Source organism: Schistocerca gregaria, chromosome 5 (assembly GCF_023897955.1).
Source record: "Schistocerca gregaria isolate iqSchGreg1 chromosome 5, iqSchGreg1.2, whole genome shotgun sequence".
Classification (NCBI taxonomy): domain Eukaryota; kingdom Metazoa; phylum Arthropoda; class Insecta; order Orthoptera; family Acrididae; genus Schistocerca; species Schistocerca gregaria.
Genome location: NC_064924.1, coordinates 562,615,828 through 562,640,753, shown reverse-complemented (window position 1 = coordinate 562,640,753; position 24,926 = coordinate 562,615,828). Strand labels below are relative to the sequence as shown.

At 45.0% G+C, this 24,926-nt stretch overlaps 1 protein-coding gene across 1 annotated transcript in view; it reads right to left on the bottom strand.

The window, feature by feature from the left end:
* Window positions 1-21,521, bottom strand: part of LOC126273409 (tetra-peptide repeat homeobox protein 1-like) — a 29,220-nt gene extending 7,699 nt beyond the window's left edge. Inside the window, exons 1-2 of the mRNA XM_049976959.1 lie at window positions 21,434-21,521; window positions 2,704-2,901 (exon numbers count right to left, since the gene is read on the bottom strand). Coding sequence (XP_049832916.1) covers window positions 2,704-2,901; window positions 21,434-21,521 — 286 coding nt within the window. The remainder of the gene's footprint in view (window positions 1-2,703; window positions 2,902-21,433) is intronic.
* Window positions 21,522-24,926: the final 3,405 nt, after the last annotated feature.

Sequence of the window (24,926 nt, the reverse complement as noted above, 5' to 3'; positions counted from 1 at the left end):
TGAAAACAAACCCTGTTCTGTATTTTTGTGTTATTACACTATGGATATTTGTCTTTTTCCTGTCTTTATGTGTTTAGCTAATAAGATTTATGTTGTAGAATTTTTCAAATACTATGCCATTTTCTTTGTAAAGATGTTTAGACACTATTTATTCTGTTTTGTTTCAGTGCTCATATGTGAAATTAATGTTTTGAAAACTATTCTCATAATTTTATATATTTACTTATGTCATAATTCCTGTAACACTGATGTATATATTTATTTCTATTCTTTTGTAAAGCCTGTGTTACTACAAATGTTATCTATATTATGTTCTTTAATGATGTATTTTGTACCTTTGTTATTGTATTCTTATGTTATAAAATTATAATTGACACCATTTCATCAAATTAAGTAACTTGTAAGCATACATGTCACTGCACACATTTCTGTTGGTTATAGTATAGGCATAATATGTGACAAAAAGAGGACTGTTAGTGTTTGCACGTCTGTTAATAATTCAGAAAAGGACTGGATAACAGCATTGCTGGTTCTAAGGACATTTCAAAAAAAATTTGTGAGTGCACAAGTGGTGGTTCATGGACTTGCTATATTCTCTGCAAGGCTCTTCGATGGTGATTGTGCACCTGCACAGTCGCAATAGATGGCTGCTGACCGTCTCTACAAGACTGAAGTGCGTCTGCACCTTTGATGGACCACCAATACCACTATTTCTACAAGGACTGCCGTGGGTCTGCACCTCTGGTGGCCCACCAATACCATACTCTCTACCAGGACTACAGTGGGTCTGCTCTGTGATGACCAACCTACCAATACTCTTCAAAACATCGACTGACTCTGCTGTGGGTTTGCTCTGTTGTGGCCCATTACCTATCTGCATGTCAAGAGTCAGCACTGTCTTTCCGTTGGAAGGACAACACTACTTCTTCAAGACTGCATGGAAATCCACTACTTCCGTGTACATTGTCTTTTACTGCCCAGACTTTGAGAAAACAAACGGCAGTTTTACTGTGATGAATGATCAGGACTGTCTTTATGGACTGTGAGAAAATTTTAGCTTTTGACCAACATTGTATTAAAAAGTGTGTGCATTTGGTATCTTTCTTACTGTAATTATGAATTTTTTTTTTCAAATCTGTATTGGCCAGTGCCCAAAACAATTTGTAAAATTTTTTGTGGGGAGCATGGGGCTATGTAAGTAGGCTGTTTAGGTTTTCTTATTGGTAACGCCACATAGCGCTCTGTATGAAAAATCACTGGCTGTGCTGTGGGCAGTCTGTGGCTAGTTTGCATTGTTGTCTGCCATTGTAGTGTTGGGCAGATGGATGTTAACAGCGTGTAGCGTTGCGCAGTTGGAGGTGAGCCGCCAGCAGTGGTGGATGTGGGGAGAGAGATAGCGGAGTTTTGAAATTTGTAAGACTGGATGTCATGAACTGCTATATACAATATGACTTTAGAACACTATTGAGGTAAATACATTGTTTGTTCTCTATTAAAATCTGTCATTTGCTAACTATGCTTATCAGTAGTTAGTGCCTTCAGTAGTTTGAATCTTTTATTTAGCTGGCAGTAGTGGCGCTCGCTGCATTGCAGCAGTTCGAGTAACGAAGATTTTTGGTGAGGTAAGTGATTTGTGAAATGTATAGGTTAATGTTAGTCATGGTCATTCTTTTGTAGGGATTTTTGAAAGTCAGATTGCGTTGCGCCAAAAAATATTGTGTGTCAGTTTAAGCACAGTCATGTATAATTTTTCTAAGGGGATGTTTCACCCTGAACGTATTGGCTGCACTAACTGATCATCTCCCTAAACGTTTCCTACTTTTGGAAGGAAAAAAATCGGTGTGTGTGACTCCCGGGCTGTAGGATGGATGAGGAAGAACAGTCCATTGAAGTTATGTGAGCTTCTCTCGGGTGCACAGACTTGTGTGAGGCCTTGAGTTGTCGTGGCAGAAGGAAAATTTCGTTGGATTTTTGTGGCGACGAACACGGTGCAGTCGTTTCTTCAATTTGCTGACGGTAGCACAGCAGACAGCAGACTTCACACCATGAGTGAGGACATCAAGGCGCTTCGGTCCGGAACCGCGCGACCGCTACAGCCGCAGGTTCGAATCCTGCCTCAGGCATGGATGTATGTGATGTCCTTAGTTGGGTTTAAGTAGTTCTATGTTCTAGGGAACTGATGACCTCAGATGTATAGTGCTCAGAGCCATTTGAACCGTTTTTGAGCCTACCCAGATGGGCTTTAAACAAAGCAGACTGAGTAGCCTTCACACGGCTGTCACGTTGAATCGCCCCCACGTGGTCCATCGATGATGTGATTGAGCTGGTCACTACAACGATAATTTCTGCTGCGGAAAAGGCGATCCCTCGCTCTTTAGGGTGCCCCCAGCTAAAGACAGTCAATTGGTGGTCGCCGGAAGTCGTTGAGGCAATTAAAGATAGTCGGCGAGCTCTACAGCGACATAAGCGACACCCTTCCCTAGAGCACCTAATAGTCTTTAAGTTGCTCCGTGCATGCCTTCGCCTGCTTATAAAACGATGGAAACAGGAGTGTTGGGAGCGGTAAATGTCGACGATTGGGAGTAATACGTCACCTTCCCAAGTCTAAACTAAGATCATAGTCTTTTTTGGGAACTAGACCCCAACAGGTGTCCCTGGCGATAACATCAATGGCGTGTTCTCTGCCGACCCAAACGCATTTGCCGGGCACTTTGCCGGGCACTTTGCCGGGCACTTTGCCGGGCACTTTGCCGGGCACTTTGCCGGGCACTTTGCCGGGCACTTTGCCGAGCACTTTGCCGGGCACTTTGCCGGGCACTTTGCCGGGCACTTTGCCGGGCACTTTGCCGGGCACTTTGCCGGGCACTTTGCCGAGCACTTTGCCGAGCACTTTGCCGAGCACTTTGCCGAGCACTTTGCCGAGCACTTTGCTCGAGCCCCTGCGTCGGAGAGCTACCCCCCATCCTTTTGCACACTAAGACGGCGGATGGAAAGGAAAGCCCTCTCGTTCACTACACGCCACATTGAACGTATAACGCCCCATTTACAGAGAGGGAGCTCCTCAGCACCCTTGCACTTTGCCCCGACACAGCTACAGGGCTGGATCGGATCCATAGTAATTTGATTAAGCATTTCTAGTCTGACTACAAGTGATATCCCATCATCTTAAACCGGATCTGGTGCCATGGCGTCCTTCCATCGAAGTGGCAGGAGGGCACTACCATTCTGGTGCTCAAACCCGGTAAAAAGCTGCTTCATGTGGTTAGCTATATGGCCCTCAGCCTCACCAGCGTTCTCTCTAAGCTGCTGGAACGTATGGTGTGTCGGCGTTTGGGTTGGGTTGGGTTCTGGAGTCACATGGTCTACTAGATCCATGTCAGGGCGGCTAACGCCAGGGACGCTCTGCCACAGATAATCTTGTGGTCCTCGAGTCTGCCATCCAAACAGCCTTTTCCAGACTCAAACATCTGGTTGTCATCTTTTTTGACTTACGTAAAGCATACGACATGACCTGGCGACATCAAACCCTTACCACATTTAATGAGTGGGGTCTCTAGGGCCCGTTACCAATTTTTATCCAAAACTTCCTGTTGCTCCGTACTTTCTGTGTCCAAGATGGTGCCTCCCATTGTCCCCCCCCCCCCCCCCCCCTGTTTTCAATGGCGTTCCGCAGGGTTCCGTATTGAGTGTCTCTCTATTTTTAGTGGCCATCAACGGCCTAGTAGCTGCTGTAGGCCTTTCAGTTTCCCCTTCCCCTGGATGACTTTCGCATTTCGTATTCCTCCTCCAGTACTGGTACTGCTGAGTGGCGCCTACAGGGACCCATTCACAAGCTGCAGTCATGGACTCTAGCGCACAGCTTCCAGTTTTCAGCCGCGAACTCGTGTGTCAGGCTCATCTGTCGGCGTCGTACCGTTCATCCGGAACCTGAACTTTACTTTAATGACGATCCACTCACTGTTGTGGAGACGTATCGATTCTTAAGACTGGTTTTCGACGCCCAACTGACTTCTCTACCTCACCTTCATCAGCAGCTCCTCAATGCTCTCCGCTGCCTGAGCAACACCAACTAGAGTTCAGATCGCTCTACGCTGCTGCAGCTCTACAGAGCCCTTGTTAGATTCCGCGTTGACTATCGGAGTCTCGTTTATTGTTCGGCTTCGCCCTCGGCATTACGTGCCCTCGACCAAGTGCACCACTGTTGCGTTCGCCTATCTTTTAGAACGAGTCCGGTGACCAGTGTCCTGGTCGAGGCCAGAGTCCCTCCATTGAGGATACGACGTGCACAATTACTTGACAGTTTGTTGCACACATTCGTAGTTCTCATGAGCATCCGAATTACCGTCTCCTTTTCCCACCCACGACAGTTCATCTCCCACACCAGCAGGCCAGGTCAGGACTTAAGATTGCAGAACGCATGCGATCCCTTCTCTCCAATCTGGAGTCCTTCTCTTTACCACCTGTACTTGAGGTCCATTCACGTACACATCCATGGTGTACACCTCGGCTGAAGCTTCGTCTGGATCTTTTGCAGGGCTCTAAGGACTCTGTTGACCCCGCCGCTCTCTGCTGTCACTTCCTCTCGATTCTTGATATGTTCCGGGGCTCTGAAATTGTTTAAACCGACTGCTCGATGGCTGATGGTAATTCTGGCTTCGCCTATGTCCACAGAGTCCATATTGAGCAGCATTCCTTGCCCACTGACTGCAGTTATTCACTGCAGAGCTTGTGGCCACATCTCGTGCACTTCATTACATCCATTCCTGTTCTGGTGAGTCGTTTCTTCTCTCTCCTGACTCCCTGAGCATCTTACAAGCTATCGACCAGTGCTACCCTCACCATCCTTTGTAGCGAACATCCAGGAGTCCATCTCTGAACTGTAACGGTCCAGTCGATCGGTGTTGTTGGTGTGGAACCCAGGACACATCGTAATCCCTGGCAACGAACTTGCTGACAGGCTGGCCAAACAGGTTACGCGGAAACCGCTCCTGGAGATGGGCGTCTCTGAAACTGACCTGCGTTCTGTCTTACGCCGCAATGTTTTTCGACTTTGGGAGGCGGAGTGGCATAACAGTATGCACAACAAACTGCTTGTCAAATGGTTCTGAGTACTATGGGATTTAACAGCTGAAGTCATCAGTCACCTAGAACTGCCCTAACCAACCTAAGGACATCTCACACATATATGCCCGATGCAGGATTCGAACCTGCGAACGTAACAGTCGCGCGGTTTCAGACTGAAGCGCCTAGAACTACTCGGCCACACCGACCGGCAAAACTGCATGTCATTAAGGAGACTGGGAATGTGTGAAAATCTTCCTTGCGGGCTTCTCGCAGGGAATCAGTTGTCCTTTGCCAACTCCACATTGGCCATATGTGGCTCACTTTCTGTGTCCTCCCCCTAGGGCTTTTAGTGTGGAGGTTTTAATGTGTTGCAGAGTGGCTGGCTTCTCCCTTTTTATTCTCATGGTCAGCCAACATTGGTAATTTGCTTTCTTGCTTTAATCTCCTCCCTGTTTCTTGCGTCTCTGTGTGGTTTTCTTGTCCTGTTTTGTCCATTGTAGTGTTTGTTTTCTTTCTGTCGTTCCTTTGTTTCATCCTTTCTTGTGTTATTGTGCCGTACGTCTTCTTTGTTTTCTTCTTTCCCTTGGGTAATCGTTCTACTGGGAACAAGGAACCAATTACCTCGCACTTTGGTCACCCCCCCCCCCCCGTTTAAACCAACCAACAAACCCATTGCACTCTTATTGTTATCGCCCTTGCTTTCAATTTCCGCGAAGGTTGATTTGAGTTTTCTATATATTAAATCAGTCCTTCCGACAACAATTTTTATTTTTCGGTCTCTTCATATCTTTCCTGCAGCCATTTTGCCTTCCCTGCATTTCCTACGTATTTCATTCCTAAGTGGCTTATCTTTCTGCATTCCTGAATTTCCCTGAACATATTTGTTCATCCTTCTTTCGTCGATCAACTGAAGTATTTTTTCCGTTAACCATGGTTTCTAAGCAGTTACGTTTCTTGTACATACGTCTTTCTCTCCAACTTTTGCGATTGCCCTTTCTATAGATCCCGATTATTCTTTAACTGAAATGCCTAGTAACCTATTCACTATCATATTAGGCTCTCTATAGCTTCAAAGAAGTTCAAGCGACGTCTTCATTCTTTAGTAATTCCGTATCCCACGCACTTACTCTTCCTGACCAGTCTCTTACACTTCAGCCTCCTTTACATCATTATTACATTGTGATCTGAATCTATATCTGATACTGGTAACGTCTTACAATCCAATGTCTGATTTCGGAATTTCTGCCAGACCATGATGTAATGTAACTGGAATCCAACCGCATGTCCCAGCCTTTTCCAAGTATACCTTGTCCGCTTGTGATCCTTGAACAGAATATTCGTTGTTACTAGTTGAAATCTGGTGCAGAGCCGGCCGCGGTGGTCTCGCGGTTCTAGGCGCGCAGTCCGGAACCGTGCGACTGCTACGGTCGCAGGTTCGAATCCTGCCTCGGGCATGGATGTGTGTGATGTCCTTAGGTTAGTTAGGTTTAAGTAGTTCTAAGTTCTAGGGGACTGATGACCACAGCAGTTGAGTCCCATAGTGCTCAGAGCCATTTGAACCATCTGTTGCAGAGTACAATTATTCTTTCTCGTTTCTAGTACCAACCCATATTCTCCTGTAACCCTTTCTCAAAAATGGTTCAAATTTCTCTGATCACTATGGGACTTAACTTCTGAGGTCATCAGTCCCCTATAACTTAGAACTAGTTCAACCTATCTAACCTAAGGACGTCACACACATCCATGCCCGTGGCAGGATTCGAACCTGCGACCATTTGAACCATTTTTCTTCATCTTCTGCTTGCGACATCTGCATGTATACCCGAACTACTGTTGTCGCTGTTGGTTTGCTGTCGATTCTGATTTGAACGAACCTATCACTGAATTGTTGACAGCAACTCACTCTCTGCCCTAGATTATTTTTCATAACGAATCCTATTCTCTTACAACTTTTTGTACTGTTGTTGACATGACCTTGTACTCATCTGACAAAAAATGCTTGTCTTCTTTCCATTTCACTTCACTGCCCCCCGTCCCTACTGTATCTAGACTGAGCCTTAACATGTCCCGTTTCAGATTTTCTGGCTTCACAACCACGTTCAGTCTTCTAACTTACCCATCCCCAGATTCGGAGAACTTTATTCTTTCGTGGGTTATTCATTCTTTTTCTCACGCTTAATTCCTCCTTGGCAGTCCCATCCGGGATATCCGAATGGGGTAACTCGTCCTGTATCTTTTGCAAATCAAGGGATCAGACACTTTTTTCAATTACGTGACACATGTCCCGAAGAAACACATTGTGTGCCTTCTGTACTTCATGTCGTTGATTACTGCTGATAATTCCGCCTTTTAGGGGCAGTTTCAGAACCCAAAGGGAGTAGTGTGCCCCGAACCTCTCTGAGAAGGTCGTTGGAAGACTGATGGTGACTTCTTATGCCGAAGTCTAAGGCCGCCGTTGCTAATGACTTTAATTCAGAATTTAAGCAGTGGCTGGGTTGCAACCCGGGATTACTAGTCAAAGACGCTACCCCTATACCACGGGTATGTATAACTATATGGCTGCGCACATCATCACTGAACCCTCACCATTTGTCACACTTGGGATGTAAGCTTGGCCAGAAGCTGGAAATAGTGTGAAGCAAGACACATCCGACCAAATAACGTGCTCCATAGATCAGGTTTTATGACTTCGGCACGACGTTTTCCCGTTACGGATATTTGCATCACCGATGAGTTGTTCTGGAATTCCAGCACGTTCCACAGTTCCTTGCTTATAAAATTCTCTTCGTGTTGTTTTGGTGCAGACAGGGTTCATGATTGCGACATTCAGCTTTGCAGTACCTTTTGCAGCTGTCGTACTCTCATTTCTTGTAACAATCCTCTTCATCATCCGTCTGTCGGGATTACTCGACATACACTTTTGTCCGTTACCTTCCTTCACTCACAACTAGACGGGAACACTGCTTTGACCACGACTGCCACTTGCAGCGTATTGAGGGCACTGCACAGGTGCCGTCCGTGGCCAAGTACAGCAGTGCAGCCTGCAGACTTCGCTAACAGCTGCGTTTTACGTTGAAGCATACATTATCTCCATGTCTTTGTACAACTCCTGGCAACGAAAATTTAATGAGTAGATCTTGTATCAAAAATATGAATCCGATTTCGCAAGACCGTACTTTCCACAGGAACAAAGATAGAAACTTGGAGTCGATTTTAACTTACACATAGGTTTACAAAATTCCTATTTTCCAAGACTCATCCTATTTTAGAAGCGTTCATCTTTCAAATGCATTCTCATACTACTTTCGGCTACTTTTTACAATTAAGTTTGGGGCAAAAGCTTTTATTTACCTTTCATGGAAGTTCATGGAGGTCTCCGCCGGATGCAAGAAAAACGTCCAGATGAGAGTTAAACACGTCTCGTAATGTTATGGGCATGTCTGCTTTCTATTGCCCTCGCTGATGTTACTAGGCTCCGTAGCAGATCACTCAAAGCTGTTGCAAGGGGAGGCAAGGAAGCGAAGTCTTTAACAAAGCCCTATAAAACATACCGTGAGATCAGGTGACCTTGAAGCAACGCAAGATCCATACGACCCTTGCGTCTGATCATTCAGGTAACGCATTGTTAGAAAATGCTCTTACAAGTACGTGCCCCTGTGGTGCTTCTCCGTCGAGTTGAAAAATGAAACTTTTGGCACGCTTCTGCAACTGCGGAAAAAGTTGGATCTCTGTCATATACAGGTGCGTGATTCCTGTAGCTGTGATTTCCGAAAAAAATGAGCAGAATGTAATTGTTTTCTGATGAAATGTCGCAGGGAACATGAAGCTTCGGAGAGTCTCTCTCGCGCTCGATTGTCCTATTTGGCTGCCGTATTTCCCACAATACTACTTCGTGGTGGTTCACTTTCCCATTTAAATGGAAAATGGCATCACCACTGAACACTAAACGCAAAAGGATTATTGCAACGGCTTGCTTATGCAGCCACCATTACTTCTCAAGTAGTTGACATTAAAAAGCCTCCAAAGAAAATGAAATCCTCTGGAAGTGGGGAAAAGTTTAATCAAGGACACACTAACACTACGTACAATGAAGCAATCAATGACTTAGCGAAGACTTCATTTCAGAATGGCACTCTTAAAGGTAGTCTCTCAAACTACAGTCGTCAGAGCTGAATACCGGATCATACACAAGAGCAAGATGCCAGTGAAAAGACAAGTATATAAAAATACAGGAAATGTTATGGGCAATTACAAATGAACAGCCGTTACTGAAACAGGGAAAGGGAGCCGGCCGCTGTGGCCGAGCGGTTCTAGGCACTTCAGTCTGGAACCGCGCGACCGCTACGTTCGCAGGTTCGAATCCTGCCTCGGGCATGTCTGTGTGTGATGTCCTTAGGTTAGTTAGGTTTAAGTAGTTCTAAGTTCTAGGGAAGTGCTGACCTGAGATGTTAAGTCCCATAGTGCTCAGAGCTCTTTTGCATAAATGAACAGACAGTTAAAGCGAATAAAAAATGTATAAGTTCCATAATCAGCATGAGATTAATCACGGATTATTCACAGTCCATCATTACCGAATATCCGTACGCACTATCGCTTCCCATGATTGTGATGTAGTAACAATAGGACATATAAACCACATTTTCATTGTCAACAGGCCGTATGCTAACCCAGCAAATGAATATCTTACAGTAATAAATCAGGTATCATCAACCAATACCGATTAATACCGCAACTCCCTTTCATCAAAAAATATAAATCAATACATGTATTCAGTCTAGCAACCGAGCAGACCATCATAAATGTTAAATTAGGGATTATTAGCAAACTCATTTTGCTCATTAAACAGTTTGGATCCTCTTTTTTAAAACACAGATCGCCAATTCTTCTAAAACATAATTCTCCTTCATTTTTCTATTTGTTTGCACCATTTACATTAAATATTCAATGTTTCTCCGTATAAAAATGCCAACCTAATGCAGGTTTGTTTCTACCATAGGTATGTGGTTTTAACTGGGAGGTCGTCTGGAAACCTGCGTTTACAAGAACTCATAATCTTAAAATAAGAATGAATCTTTGCCTCCCACAAACCGAAGCTAAATATGTTAATTCTAGGGTATATAAAACGCCCTCCTTGATTCTAACAACACAGAAGATCTTCCAAGATAACAGTTAAAGAACATACCAATAGCAGCGACAAAGTGCATTAGGCTCGCATCGTAAAGATCCTGCGGCCGAAGAAAGGCTGCCATCGAGATCGACTTAAAGTTTTGCGATATGCTCTCCGATACACGTATATTGCACTAGTAATAGTTGTTTGCACATTGAAATGCTGTTTCTCCTTATTTTATAATACATACTCTATCCTAATGTGACAAATCATTGTGTAAAACGTCCTGGCAGATTGAAACTGTGTGCCCGACCGAGACTCGAGCTCGGGACCTTTGCCTTTCGCGGGCAAGTGCTCTACCAGCTGAGCTACCCAAGCACGACTCACGTCCGGTACTCACAGCTTTACTTCTGCCAGTACCTCGTCTCCTACATTCCAAGCTTTACAGAAGCTCTCCTGCGAACCCTGCAGAACTAGCACTCCTGAAAGAAAGGATATTGCGGAGACATGGCTTAGCCACAGCCTGGGGGATGTTTCCAGAATGAGATTTTCACTCTGCAGCGGAGTGTGCGCTGATATGAAACTTCCTGGCACACTCCGCTGCAGAGTGAAAACTAATTCCGAAATCATTGTGTACATTCACTTGGAAAACTGTTTAGCTAGTTATTTGGTAAGCGATTTTTATGGAGCATAATCTGCTCTTTTAAGGTATATCTTACTTAACATATAAATTTGGAATTATGATATATCATTCCCCTGGCAAAACTGACAAAATCTCCCATCTCTTGAAGTCACATGTAACAGACGCATGCGTGTAGCGCCTGAACTTGGAGGAGTAACTATGTGTAGCTTACCTGATCTATACACGTCCATTTCCAAAGCCCTTTAGTTAATGTCAAAAGTACGACAATATGGATTATGAGACGAAGTTTGTGACTGGCATTGAAGATTTATCGGTAGGGGAGATGTAGCATGTTACATTGGGTGGAAATCTAGAAGAAACTTCGGATTCACCACAGGGAAGCATGTTGGCTCACTTACTGTTCATGTTGTATATCAACGATCGTGTGGACAATATTAGTAGTACCGTCAGACTTTTAGCGCGTGATGCAGTTATCTGCAACTAAACACAGCATGAACGAAGCTACACAAATGCTCAGTCAGACCTTGATAAAATTTAAAAGTGGTACAAGGATTGGCAGCTAGCTTTAAATGTTGAAAAATATCAAATTTTGCACTTCACAAAAGAACATAGTATTCTATGGGTATAAATGTAAATGTCGTGTGACGAGGGCCTTCCATCGGGTAGACAGTTCGGCTGGTGCAAGTCTTTCGAATGGGTATGAATGGATGATGATAAGGACAACACAACACCCAGTCCCTGAGCGGAGAAAATCTCCGACCAAGCCGGGAATCTTACTCGGGCCGTTAGGTATGACATTCCTTCGCGCTGACCAGTCAGTTATCAGGGGCGGACCTCTGAGTATGATACTAGTGAGTCATAGTCGGAATCGGCAAAATCGTGCAAATGCTTAGTAGGACGTGAAATGGAACGATCATGTGGGCTCAGTTGTGGGTTTGGGTACAACACTAGGGGAGTGCAATCAGTCTACATCGGAGATTACTTACAAATAACTTCTTATGCACAGTACATGTACCGTATGCTGATCCACAGGTATCGACCAGATTTAATTTTATGTCTATTTTAAAGTGCGCTCTGTGAAGTAGAAGAGATTGATGATGTTTGACGAAACTGTTCATGAGTAAAAATTTTGGTTTCAGTTAGATAGCTTTTGGGGATTGTTAAAAAACCATGCGAGGTGTAGGTGAAATATAAGTTATGGGAAATTATATACGAGTATGTTACTCTTTCCCGCCCGCCTAGCTACGCAGTCTAACGCGCAGCTTCCGGTGTATCGACTAGCCGCCGCGTGGGGTAGCCGCACGGTCTAGGGGGTCTTGTTACGGTCTGCGCAGCTCCCTCCCGTCGGAGGTTCGAGTCCTCCCTCGGGCGTGTGTGTGTGTGTGTGTGTGTGTATAGTTGTTAGCGTAAGTTAGATTAAGTAGTGCGTGGGGACCGATGACCTCAGCAGTTTGGTCCCATAGGACCCTACCACAAACTACCAATTTTCCGGCCAGCCAGTGGATGATTCTTCAGGTCGTTTTCCATCTACCTCGGCGAGTGCGGGCTGGTTCCGCAAGTCGGTGATTGCTGCGCAAACACAGTCTCCACTTACGCGTACACCCTAATTAGTCTACCACGCCAACATTTGGGGCTACACTCGTCTGGTATGAGACGTTCCTCGGGGAGTAGGGTTCACTCGGGGCCGAACCGCACAATAACCCTGGGTTCGTTGTGGGGCGGAGGTGGGGAAGGGGTGGAGGGGGTGGACTGCTGTGGGCTGTTGTGGGTTGTGAACCACTGAGGGCTACGGCGGGACAAAACCTCTCCAGCGTCCCTAGGTCCCCGGTTTCAATGCACAGTGCAATACACAATGTTACTCTTCATCCTACACAAGTAGTGAGACAAGGGTGCCCTTTATCGCCCGCTCCATTTAATAGGTATACGGTCAATAAATGGCGAAAAACGGAAACTCTACCCAACAAGATGTACAGTATTTAACTTAATACATTTTGGAGATAGTAGGGTAATCCCTGCGCATACGGAAGACAACCTACAACAAGCCGTATGGACTTCACCTACAGCGGCCAAGCATTATAATTTAACCAGTTCCACAGAGGAAACTAAGGCTATCACCGCTCGTGGCCAAGAACATCTTCGAGCCAAAATCAAATCGTGATCGAGAATATCATACTGAAACAAATGCAGATATAATAAAATACACGGGCTGTGATATTCTTATTCTTATGATAATGATCGTGAGAAGAAATTAGAAAGCTTCTTACACGTGTTAGGTACGACTAAGAGAACGCTGCTGAACAAAACCTGGAAAGAGACAATGCTTAAATTCTGTAACACTGAGACTGTACGGTTAATGTTCCGTACATCTGAAGTTTCGACTCTTAACGACCGAACGGTTACAGAGAATTGAAGAGCCAGAAATGAGCAAGAGCAGTGAGATAAGAGAAGAGCTTCACATTCTAGGACTAGCAGAAGGAATCGAACAGTAAAGAAAGAAACAGCACGAGCATTTACTTAGTAAGCCCGATACCAAAGACAACCTGCGACTACAGACCCAAGAGTAGGAGGATAGGAAGACGAAGAAAAAGATTGTGCGATTGGTTTTAAATTGCTTGGTTTTGGAACAGTCAAAGATGTCTAACCCGAAAATGTACAAGAAAATCACGACGAAAACTAAAATAAATTACTGTTGTTATTACTATTATTTACATTTTCTCATTGCAGTTCTTATTAGAGTATCTCCAGTCCTCTTTGTCAGTAATTAATATAAAATAAAACACCACGTTAGGAAGCGTCGTCTCTGCTGCTTGCAGGGCAAGCTACTGAGTTCGGAAAGGGGGCTTAGAGGACATTTCGTCGACCTTTCCTGGGCGTATATTTCGAGGTTGTGAATTTCACTAAGCATGCAAGCCTCATCACGCCTCTGGAACACTCCTCAGCAGATTATGATCGTTGAGGTAGCGCAGTTTTAAAACACCGGATCCGTGTGCGGAAGGGTGGCAATTTAGAATCCCCGTTCGACCATCAAGATGTAGGTTTGTCGTGATTTCTCTAAATCTCTTACAACGAATTCCAGAGTGGGGTCTTTGATCGGGTCGGTTGTGTTTCCCTCTCCATCCTTCCGTTCTATGGACTACGTCGTCGACGGGGTGTTAAACCCTATTATCCTTCCCTTCATTGAAACTATTGTGACGCCGTTCGGGTGGGACGGGTTGGTTACATGGCTTGATGAAAGTACAGACTGGCCGAAGGGTCTGTGTTGAAGCAAGGAGACACACACGTACGATAGGTGTGCATGTCACTATCCACGGGACATGTCGGCAGACTTTTTCCCTCTTTCAGGCTCATGAAGTCTCCCATACACGGAACTGTATCCCCACCTGCCTGAACGATGCACTGCAGAGAAGAGAGGCGCATCACCTGACATCGGTGTGCCCCAACGCGTGGAGCGCCTCATCTGTCCAGTGGTGGTGGTGGTGATTAGTGTTTAACGTCCCGTCGACAACGAGGTCATTAGAGACGGAGCGCAAGCTCGGGTGAGGGAAGGATGGGGAAGGAAATCGGCCGTGCCCATTCAAAGGAACCATCCCAGCATTTGCCTGAAACGATTTAGGGAAATCAGGGAAAACCTAAATCCGGATGGCCGGACACGGGATTGAACCGTCGTCCTCCCGAATGCGAATCCAGTGTGCACACCAGCCCAGGCATCCTTTCACACGTCTCACGATTTCAGCAGCGCTGTGGCTACGGTCATCTTTGTTCCCAGTGAGGCGATAGCTCCTGTACTCAAAGTGATTGAAATCGTCTGATTAGCATGGCTACTCACCGGTTGTTGATGGTACAAATTTTTTGCTGATATAACTCAATATTTTTCAAATGGCTCTGAGTACAATGGGACTTAACTTCTGAGTTCATCAGTCCCCTAGAACTTAAAACTACTTAAACCTAACTAACCTAAGGACATCACACATACCGATGCCCGAGGCAGGATTAGAACCTGCGACCGTAGCGATCGCGCGGTTCCAGACTGTAGCGCCTAGAACCGCTCGGCCACCCCGGCCGGCCTCAATATTTTTCAATAGGAAGTTAACAGTGAAGGAAAAGTATTGGCTATTGCTCGAGGGTTCTCAAAGGATATAAAGTACGCTGCACAACAGAATGAAATGCTAACTTTTTGAAATCACGAAATTCTCTCTCATATCAACGCAAAAGTTCGAAATTTAGCTCAAAGGTGCCACAACCTTCCTCTGTAATGCTGCAGAAGTGTGGCGCGCTGTGACTTCCCCTTGAGCTCAGCGATGCTTCAAAAAGCGAGAAGTCAATCGCACAAGCACAAGCCACAGCTCAGAAGTTCAAGTGGAGTGTAATGTGGATTAATGACGTCACAACGGCATCAAATTCCACCACAATTCTGCCAACGCCACCGTACCCATGTTACATGATGGAAGGGGAGTTACACCCCCCCCCCCCCTCCAATCCACATTTCACTCCTTCTTTCCACGCCTCTGCTATGGACAGATTCGCAAGTCCCACAGCAGGCAACCCCTTTTGACACCCCTTAGATTCCTCCCGCCCTCGATCAAGTGCAAGAGTAGCAGTGAAGCGCCATTCGGCTGAATGGGTGTCGAAGTACTCAACAACTGTTAGAGGGTGCCACTGAGGGTGTTAATGAATTAGGGGTCTTAGGGGGACCCTTCACCATTATACTGAAGCACGCGCCCCCTGGCCCCTGCTCCCTCACCACTGTGATCACGCCACAGGAGGGGGTCACGAAGCAGGAGGGCTACGAAAACAGGAACATCGTTTGTTGCTTCAGATCGCGTCCATATTTCGTCGAATGGTTTTGAACTGTCGCTAGTGGTTCCATCCTGTATAGCAAAGCAAAAATTACGCTGAGTGGGACTGCAGCCCCACGATGTCCTTACAAAAGGGAGGGGGAGAAGTCAGTAGTGTCAAAATGTCTCAAGAACGTCGTCCTTTTGCTGCGAACTGTCGTTTTCGACCGTGAAATGTGTGGGGATCAACGCCCCAGGGGAAGGAGTGCTCTCATTGACGCATTTTATACCACCTCCTGAGTCCTTTTCGTGTCGGTTCTAAGCGGCGGCATGCGTGAAATGTTTTGCTCAACCAACATCAAAAGGAGAGGTGAAAAGTGGGTAAGGGCGGTATACGACTTCCCCATGTTGTGACACATCCACGGTCGCAATGGGCAGAAATGTGGTGAAATTTGGTGCCAATGTTGCAAGATTAACCCACCTTACACCTCACATGAACTTCTGAACTCTGCTCTAAAAGCTAGAATTTGCACCTTAAAGATGAGAATAAACCCGAAATTACTAGACTGTACTGTTAGTGGACCTGTTCCAGATTACTGCTCCAGTATTTGAGATTTCATAGAATGGACAGAGGTCGAAGAAATTAGAGAAAATTTTGCTGAGATGGCAGCAGGTTTATGTAGTTAAAATAGGTCTCTGGTTAATTTACGAACGGAACGTCTAAGTGCCATATCCTGTGCGTCTCATCTGGTGTTGGCAGTAACTATCACGGGAATATCTATGTTAGACAATACTTCGACCGTCGCTATCGGACCAAAACTCAGTTTCTAGCTACGTCGCTAATTAATACGAAGACTGGAGCACATCACTGAAATTCACGCCAGACTAGATGATAAACAGTAACTACTTTAATATTTATCTATCACAGAGAGATTCAGTAAGTAGGACTGCTTTGTGCCGTATATAATTCATTAATTTGCATAAGATATAAGGAAGCGTTATGGTCTACTCGAATGAAAGCAGAAATTACGTAATGTCATATTTGTTACAGAGCTCAGATTACGACGTACCATTCAGAACGAACATCAGAACAAGAGTAAGTAGTATTTTTTCATACAGACCATTATATTATGCCGTAGGAGAGTCAACCAAGCACAAAGGATTAATACAGGATCACAGCTATATGTTATGGTTGTCCATCGTATGCGGCCAAGGTCACAACTACTGCTCACATCACGCCAATTTAGAAAACGGATGGAATTTTCTTACTACTTGACAAAAGTAATTACTTTCGCTCCGAATAGCAAATACTTGGGATATAAAATTACACACGTATTAAGCCGTTCAGTATTGTTTCAAACACAAATGTTATTTGATTAGTACAGCAGTCCGTTGTTCTTGTAAGTTAACATCACACAGTTCTTGTTCAAAACTAAAAGGATTACTTGTAGTAGTACATTATGTTGGAGAGCTTGGATGAATACATGACAAACTACCATACACCTACTCTGTAAAACCATTATTCATTGAATATCGAATGTTATTATGGTTTCTCGAGAATTATTACAAAATGTCAGCAGCATTTAGTTTGTCTCCCCATTCCGGCTGGCGTCTACCGAAAACTGGCAAAAACTAAAGAACAGACTTTCACAAAGAACCCTCAGGAGCGTGCATACTTTGGAATTAATAGTACTAGCAGTTGGAACGTCCATCCTCTTTTCCGTATATTCTGAATCCCACCTGTTCGCAAGTCTATAGCTATATGTACCATGTGGCTGTAAACGTTGTGAGACAGCCGTGTCTCGCCGTTCCGAAGCGCTTCCAGAATATCGCATCATGGATAGAATGTACTCACTGAAAAACCATCGGATAAAGTACAAATACGAAACGGTACTTCAGAAAAGGAAGAACGCGCAGTCTTTTACTGGCAGTGCTGTTCTTCTCAGTTTACCTAAGTAGATGTAGAAATGTTCCTGCCAGCAGGTGTACCCCCAAAGACGGACTGAGTTCCAAACAGGTCAGTTTTGCGGAAGGTTTTTGCTAACGACCTACAGTCGCGGCGCAGCACTGAGTGTACATCAGTTACAACGATACCGCACGACGGGTGCGAGGTCTACGATGAAACGGAAGAACACAGCCTTGCTCTACGTGACAAGCTTGCAGAGTGCTGCGGGGGAAAGAGGGAGAGGCACACATACGCACACAGTACCGGCAGCACTCCTGGCCGAGGGAAGGGGAGAACGGAGAACGAGGGGGGAGAGAAAGAAAGAGAGAGATGAAGAGAGAGAGAGGAGGATAGTGACACTACAGCCGCAACCGGATCTGCAGAAACGCTTCTGATAGGCGGCCGTTACGTGTGAAGGACAATAGCCGCGCCGCGCGTATATCTGTCTCATTGTGCCGCGTTGGCAACGGTCTCACGCAGCACGCACGAATGCTATTGTGCGCGGGATTCCGTGATGTCGAGGAGCGGGTAATTAACTCGTGTGGGTAGAGGGGCCTGCGACAACTCAATAACTCTGCGATAGCCATCTCAACATCTGCCGGCTCATCTGCTGCAAAGTTCTGGCCAGCACGCAGCCTCTCCAGACTTGTACTGCTCAGCTGATTGCGTACTGACCACAAATGTAAACGGCGGTTCGATGGCGTGAGGTGAAAGTCGTGGCTGATGTAACAGCTACATCTATACTCCGCAAAGATAACGAACGACGAAACTATTTTGGAGGCTCATCAGTCTTCTGAGTGCGTTCAGATCTCTTCATCTCAGAGTAGCATTTAAATCCGGTATCTTCGATCATTTGTTTGATATATTCCAATCTCTGTCTTTGCCTAAGGTTTCTACCCTCTACAGAGTCCTCTAGAACCACTGAATTTATTCCCTGACGTTACTGTAATAATTACAGCAACCAGCCACTTTTTATGTATTTTTATTTATGCTAATATGCGTTTCGGCTTTTCACCCACCTTCAGTTACCGTAATATGTATTTCAGTCTTCAGTTGGTACGTCGTTAAAACATTGACTGCAATTAGGATGCTACCGCTGGCCTATGCAAAATAACAGTTTTGTTTAACTATCATACTTTGTAAGTTGTATATTTACGATACATTACTGACTATATTCACTTACTTTCTACTCTGCTAATTGTTGTTCCAAGTAGAAAGTAAGTAAGAGGGCTGTTCAATAACGAACGATAATAATTTTGTATCGTCATAATTTCCCGCGCTAAAATTAAATCTTATGATATTCTCTTAGCTTAATTTGCAACAACCACGCCGTAGTAGTTTCATTGTTGCACTTCTGGTTTCCACCTGTGAGAGGTAGGCAAGGTCAGACATGTTCAGTCTCGCCTACCGCTGCAGTGGAGGTAACATGCGAGGAGCAATATGTGGATTTGAAATTCTGCTTTCATTTCAACAAATCTTCACCTGAGGCCTGTGTAATGTTACAGGAGGCCTATGGAGACTGTTCTTCCCTACAGTACAGCTCGAAGGTGGTTTAAAATGTTTAAAGAGGGGAGACAATCAATTGCAAAGGAAGGTGGTTCCGGTGCTCCAGTTACTGCTGTTGCGGAAGAAAACATCAACACTGCTGCTGTCATTGTCAGAGAGGATCGACGAGTACGTTAAGATCACTTTCTGAAACACTGAACATTTCATTGGGTTCCACCCACACGTTGATTACAGAAAAATTACACATGACACGTGTTTGTGCTCGATGGGTTCCAAGACTGTTCATTCCCGAAGCAAAGGGCATTCGCGTGCAGGTCTGCGTACAGTTAAGGTTAATATTAGAGGAAAATGCAGAGTTTCTTTCAAATTTAATCACTGCCGATGAAACTTTTCTGCATCATTTTGATCCTGAGAGCAAACAGCAAAGCTCAGTGTGGAAATCTAGTTCATCACCAAGCCCTCAAAAAGCAGAAGTGGTCGCTTCTGCTGGGAAAGTTATGGTCACATCATTATTTGATATTCAGGGAATGATTTATCAGCATGTTGTACCTGAACACACATCAGCACCTGGAGAATGGCACAGGGATGTTCTGAAAACATTGCAAGTCCACATCAGGAGCAAACGACAGCTGAATGCCGCACCATGATAATGTGTGGCCGCATATTGCCAATGTTGGTACTGAATATCTTGCAAATATGAACGTGAGTTGCATCCCTCACCCTCCCTATAGCCCGGATTTTGCCCATGTGACTTTTATCTGTTCCATAACATGAAGAAACGCCTTCGTGGGAGGCATTATGGATCATCAGAAGCAATGGTCAAGGCTGCAGAAGCTATTTTGAAGGACCTTTCAAAAAATGGTTTCCGGCATGTATTTGAAGACTTGGGACAAGTGCATCGCATTCATGGGAGAATACTTCGAGAAGGACAATCAAAATTATGACGATGTTCTCAAAAAAAATTATCATCATTCTTTATTGAACAGCCCTCGTACATCTAAATAGTAACATATGGTATATACAGAATAGCTGCTAAATGAGATTCTTATTTTGCAGAGACAAGCTGCAGAACCAAATTGCAGTCGATGTTTTATCGATACGCAGACTGTAAATTCAAATATATATATTACGTCAAGTGAAGATGGTCGAAAGCCCGAAACGCGTATTGACATTAATAAAAATACATAAAATGTGGCTGGTTGCTGTATTTCTTAATATAATCCACAGCCATGCAACTCAACAACCAATAAATTGGGTAAATCGTTGTTGTTCTTGATATCTGCCGGCCGCAGTGGCCGAGCTGTTCTAGGCACTATAGTATGGAACCGTGCGACCGCTACGGTTGCAGGTTCGAATACTGCCTCGGGCATGGATGTGTGTGATGTCATTAGGTTAGTTAGGTTTAAATAGTTCTAAGTTCTAGGGGACTGCTGACCTCAGCAGCTAAGTCCCTTAGTGCTCAGATCCATTTGAAACATTTGAACCCTGATATCTAAACACATGTTCTGTCATCCTTTCGTTTCTTGTAGTAGGTGGTTTCCACGTATCCCTTTTCAAAGAACATCTACACTTCTTATCTTAGCTAACCACTTAATTTTCAGCATCCTCCTGTAACACCTATCTAAGACGATTCGATTCCATTCTTTTCTGGTTTTCCAATGATCCATGACTCGCTTCAACAAAATCTTGTTCTTAAGACGTAATTACCACTTATTTCTTATCAAATCTGCGGCCTATGTTTGATACTAGAACATTTCCTTTGCGAGAGATAACCTATTATTCCGTGCTAAACTGCTGTTTAAAGCTGCCTCAAAATTACATGGCAGATTAAAACTGTGTGCCGGACCGAGACTCGAACTCAGTACCTTTGCCTTCCAGGGGCGAGTGCAGTACTGACTGTGCCACTCACTACCCGTCCTCAGAGCTGTAATTCTCGTCTCCTACCTTCCAAACTTCACAGAAGCTTCGTAGGAGAGTGGTCATCACTTCGATCATCACTAACCCGTTGGCAAGCGATGCTGTTTTAAAAGTCTAATGATACCAGTCATTGAATTCTGGCTACTAGTTTGACTGGACCAGAGGTAGGAACCTTCCTACACATCGGCTTAATATATCGGCGAAACTCATTGCCCAATGAAATAACAATGAGAAATTTAGACGACTGAAAGGTGTTTTGATTCGAAATTCGTGTCTAAATTATGTTGCTTAAGCATACTACATGAAAGGGGAGTACTTTATCTGTGCCAATCGTGGGTCACTTTTCACTTAAAAGTGGTATGCAGTCTTACAATAACACTGACGTTTAAGAGCAGGTGGTTACACTGGTTGCTTAGCTGCAGGTGCAATGATGTCAGAATCCAAGACGTCATCCCCGTTATCAATGGTGCCCTCACCCTTATCAATGAAGACACCACCACCACCACCACCACCACCACCACCACCAACACCACCATCATCATTATCATTCTGGATCATTATCATCATTGGCAAGCCGAGCACCTACCCCTCCCAGTTCCCTCCCCTCCAGAGAGTAGTATTTAAATGACCATTGGAATGAAGTAGTCATGCTCAGTACCGTTTTTAAGTACGAAGTGTCATAGATATATTGTCATAGATATATTACTAATGGCTAAATATTAAATAATTTAGAGGAGGTGTTGGGAACTCGCGTTATAAAGGGGTCGGCTAGCAGCACCAGTGAGATGCAGGAGACAAATTTTGTGCCGTCTGTGGCAGTGGCAGTGCTGCGGAGTGTATTTACGAAGTCTGTAGTGAGAGATATTCCTTGTAAATCAAAAAGTTATTCTCCCCATATGGAAAGTTTCAAGCGAGTTTCAGTAAGCTAGTGTTTACATAGTAACTTGCGCATTAATTTTGTGATTATTAGCCTTGCCTTTAGCGCCATCTGAAAGATACCAGAGTTGCGTTTTGTTTTCTTGCTTATATTTTTCTACGTTTCACAGTTTTAGTGGGGTGGACTTACGCCTGCAGCGCCACAGTGACGTTGTTTAAACTTTCTAGAGCAGCCAGTTCGTACTTCAGGTCGCTGTCTGCCTGTGAGCCGCTCACTTGTATTCAGTCAGCTAGCATTTATCCTAGGCTGCAGAGCAGGTTTTAATCCTGTCTTCGCTTCTGCAGAGGTCTGTTTATACTTTCTCTGACAGTTCTGTTTGTGTGATTCTTGAGTTTCTCCCGGCGTATTTGATAATCAAAATATGACCGCAAGAGGATTCTGGTACAGACGTCGAGATACTGGGACAGCGTTGTTAGAGAGGCCATCGAAATTCGCACCAATGACGACCTCATAAACCGTGACTGTGGCTATAATCTTAGCAAGGCTTGGGAACCAGCGATTGGGTTAATCAAGAGTAAATCGAGCAAACGCATAGTTGTGACGACCACGGCGGACAGAGCTATCACACCGACGTCATCTCAGACGCCGTCGCAATCTGTTCCACCGCGCTACCGTGGCGCGGGGCGCGGACGGCGGAGGGAGCGCGCCGCGGGCGGAGGGTATTTAAATCGGCCGCCGCCGCGACCGAACCCAGTTCCCCCTGAGCAGCCATAGCGTACGGATCTCCGAGCCGGCGCGTTCACAGGAGCTCAGTCCGTCAGTTCACCTGATGATGGCGACATGTTTGATCGCCGAAATATTGTGCCCGTTGGACACTATAGACCGGCAGTACACCCGTGGTTATTTTGATTAGTTCTGCTTTTATGCGCTGTGATACGGCTAAGGATTGTGCATGTTGTGATCAATCACAAAGGAGAATTGGCTGCTGTCCGTAAACAGCGCCGACCACTGTGGCCGAGCGGTTCTAGGCCCTTTCAATCTGAAACCACGCAGTGGCTCCTCGGGCATGGATGTGTGTGATGTCCTTAGGTTAGTTAGGTTTAGGTAGTTCTAAGTCTAGAGGACCGATGACCTCAGATGTTAAGTCCCATAGTGCTTATAGCCATGTGAACCATTTGAACCGTAAACAGCTGGAAGCTATGTTGGCTACATTCGACAGGCTTCTGGCTTTTGCTCAACACTGCGGGGACATCGGGGCGTCTGTGACCAGACCTGTGGCACCTGTGGTGCCATTGAAATCCTCTTGCGATCTGTTAGTCACTGCGCCTTCCAGTACGCAACAGCGGAACAGTCACTTTTCCCTCGAGAATGAGTGGCGGACAGTGGTTGTTTCGCATGTCACTGGGTGGAAGGCATAAGAGGGAACAAGCTACAAAATAGGTTCCTTACGCCTTGGCAACTAGTATGAGGTGCTATCCAATGTTGATAATACCTCTGATAGATCACAGAATCCCTCTCCAGTTGGGCCAGCAGCCGATTTTCCTGCCCAGCCGGAACGAGTACACAGGATGGGTGTCGTAGTCACTGGGAGTTCCAACGTTAAGCGGGTAGCGCAGCTCCTTAGGGACAGAGCAAGCAAGCGGGAAAAAATGCGTGTGCACTTGGTGTGTTTGCCAGGGGATCCCTTCGGAGACGAGGAGGCGGCTCTGCTAGAGGCTATCGAGCGCACCAGATGCAACCGGCTGCATTTAGTGGCACAAATCGGCACCAATGACGCCTGCCGATTGGATTCTGAAGCCACCCTCGGTTCTTTTCGGTGGATGGATGATTTGGTGAAAGCAAAAAGCGTCACAAGCGGGAAGCAGCCTTAGCTCACTATTAATAGCGTCTTACCCAGGGTCGATCACGGTCCTCTGGTTCGGAGCAGAGTTGAAGATCTAAACCAGAGGCTCAGACGATTCTGTGATGGTATCGTCGGCAAATTTCTCGACCTCCGCTATCGGGCGGAGAATTGTAGGATCCCCCTTTATAGGTCAGGCTTTCATTACGTGCATAAAGAGGCTAGTTGGGTAGCATAGCACTTTTGGCATGTACGTGGGGCCTTTTTAGGTTAGAGGGAACACCACATGGCATAGAGGCGAATTTCCTACCAAAATCGAAGATACATCAGCCACTATGTTTTCAGAGAATGCTCGTCCTCGCAGATCAGTCACAGTAGAGGTTAATATGGTATTAGTAAAATGCAGGAGCATTCAAGGAAAGGTCTCAGAGTTGGTATCTTATCGAAAGTTATAATGCCCATATAGCATTAGGAACAGAAAACTGGTCGAAGCCGGAAGTAAACAGCAACGAAATTCTAAGTTCAGATAGGAATTTTTATTACAAGGATAGGTGAGTCGCTAATGGTGGCTTCATATTTATTGCAGTAAATAATCAGGTAATATGTGTCGAGGTTATCATGGATTCCGAATGTCAGTTAATCCTGGTGAAGTTAGGCATCAAAGGTCGGTCGAAAATGGTAATCGTGCCTGGCTGGAATGCACTGAGAGCGTCATGCCATCAGAACTGGTACCAGAGGAAGGGATCCGTGTGATTTTATGGTGAATATCTTGCCCGAGAATTACTTCGATTAGATAATTAAACAACACATGAATTTAGTGTCTTACACTTCCTAACAATAAACAGACCTCAGCTTATCGAATCACATAACGTAGAGGAATATGTCACTAATTATAAAACTTGATAGCATGTATGGCCACAGGTGTTACAACATATAACTATGGGAAAATATTTTTGCTCAGCAAGAGTCACACTACGCGAACTGAGGTACATCTGAGTAGTCAACATTAAATATTCAGTGCTGAGGACGAAGATTTGCAGCACAAATGAAAAAAAAATTCAATTGCATTTTACGATATGCCTTAGATAAGGTTTAAGGGCAGGTAAAGACCCACCGTCGTTTAATATCCGTGTTAGAAAACTGCTACATAAAGATTCAAGATAAGTCAAAACCCAGCTCACAAACAAAAGGCGAACGAGAGCGTAATGAGATTAGTGTATGTGACTTCTAAAGTAAAATTTTGTCAACCTAT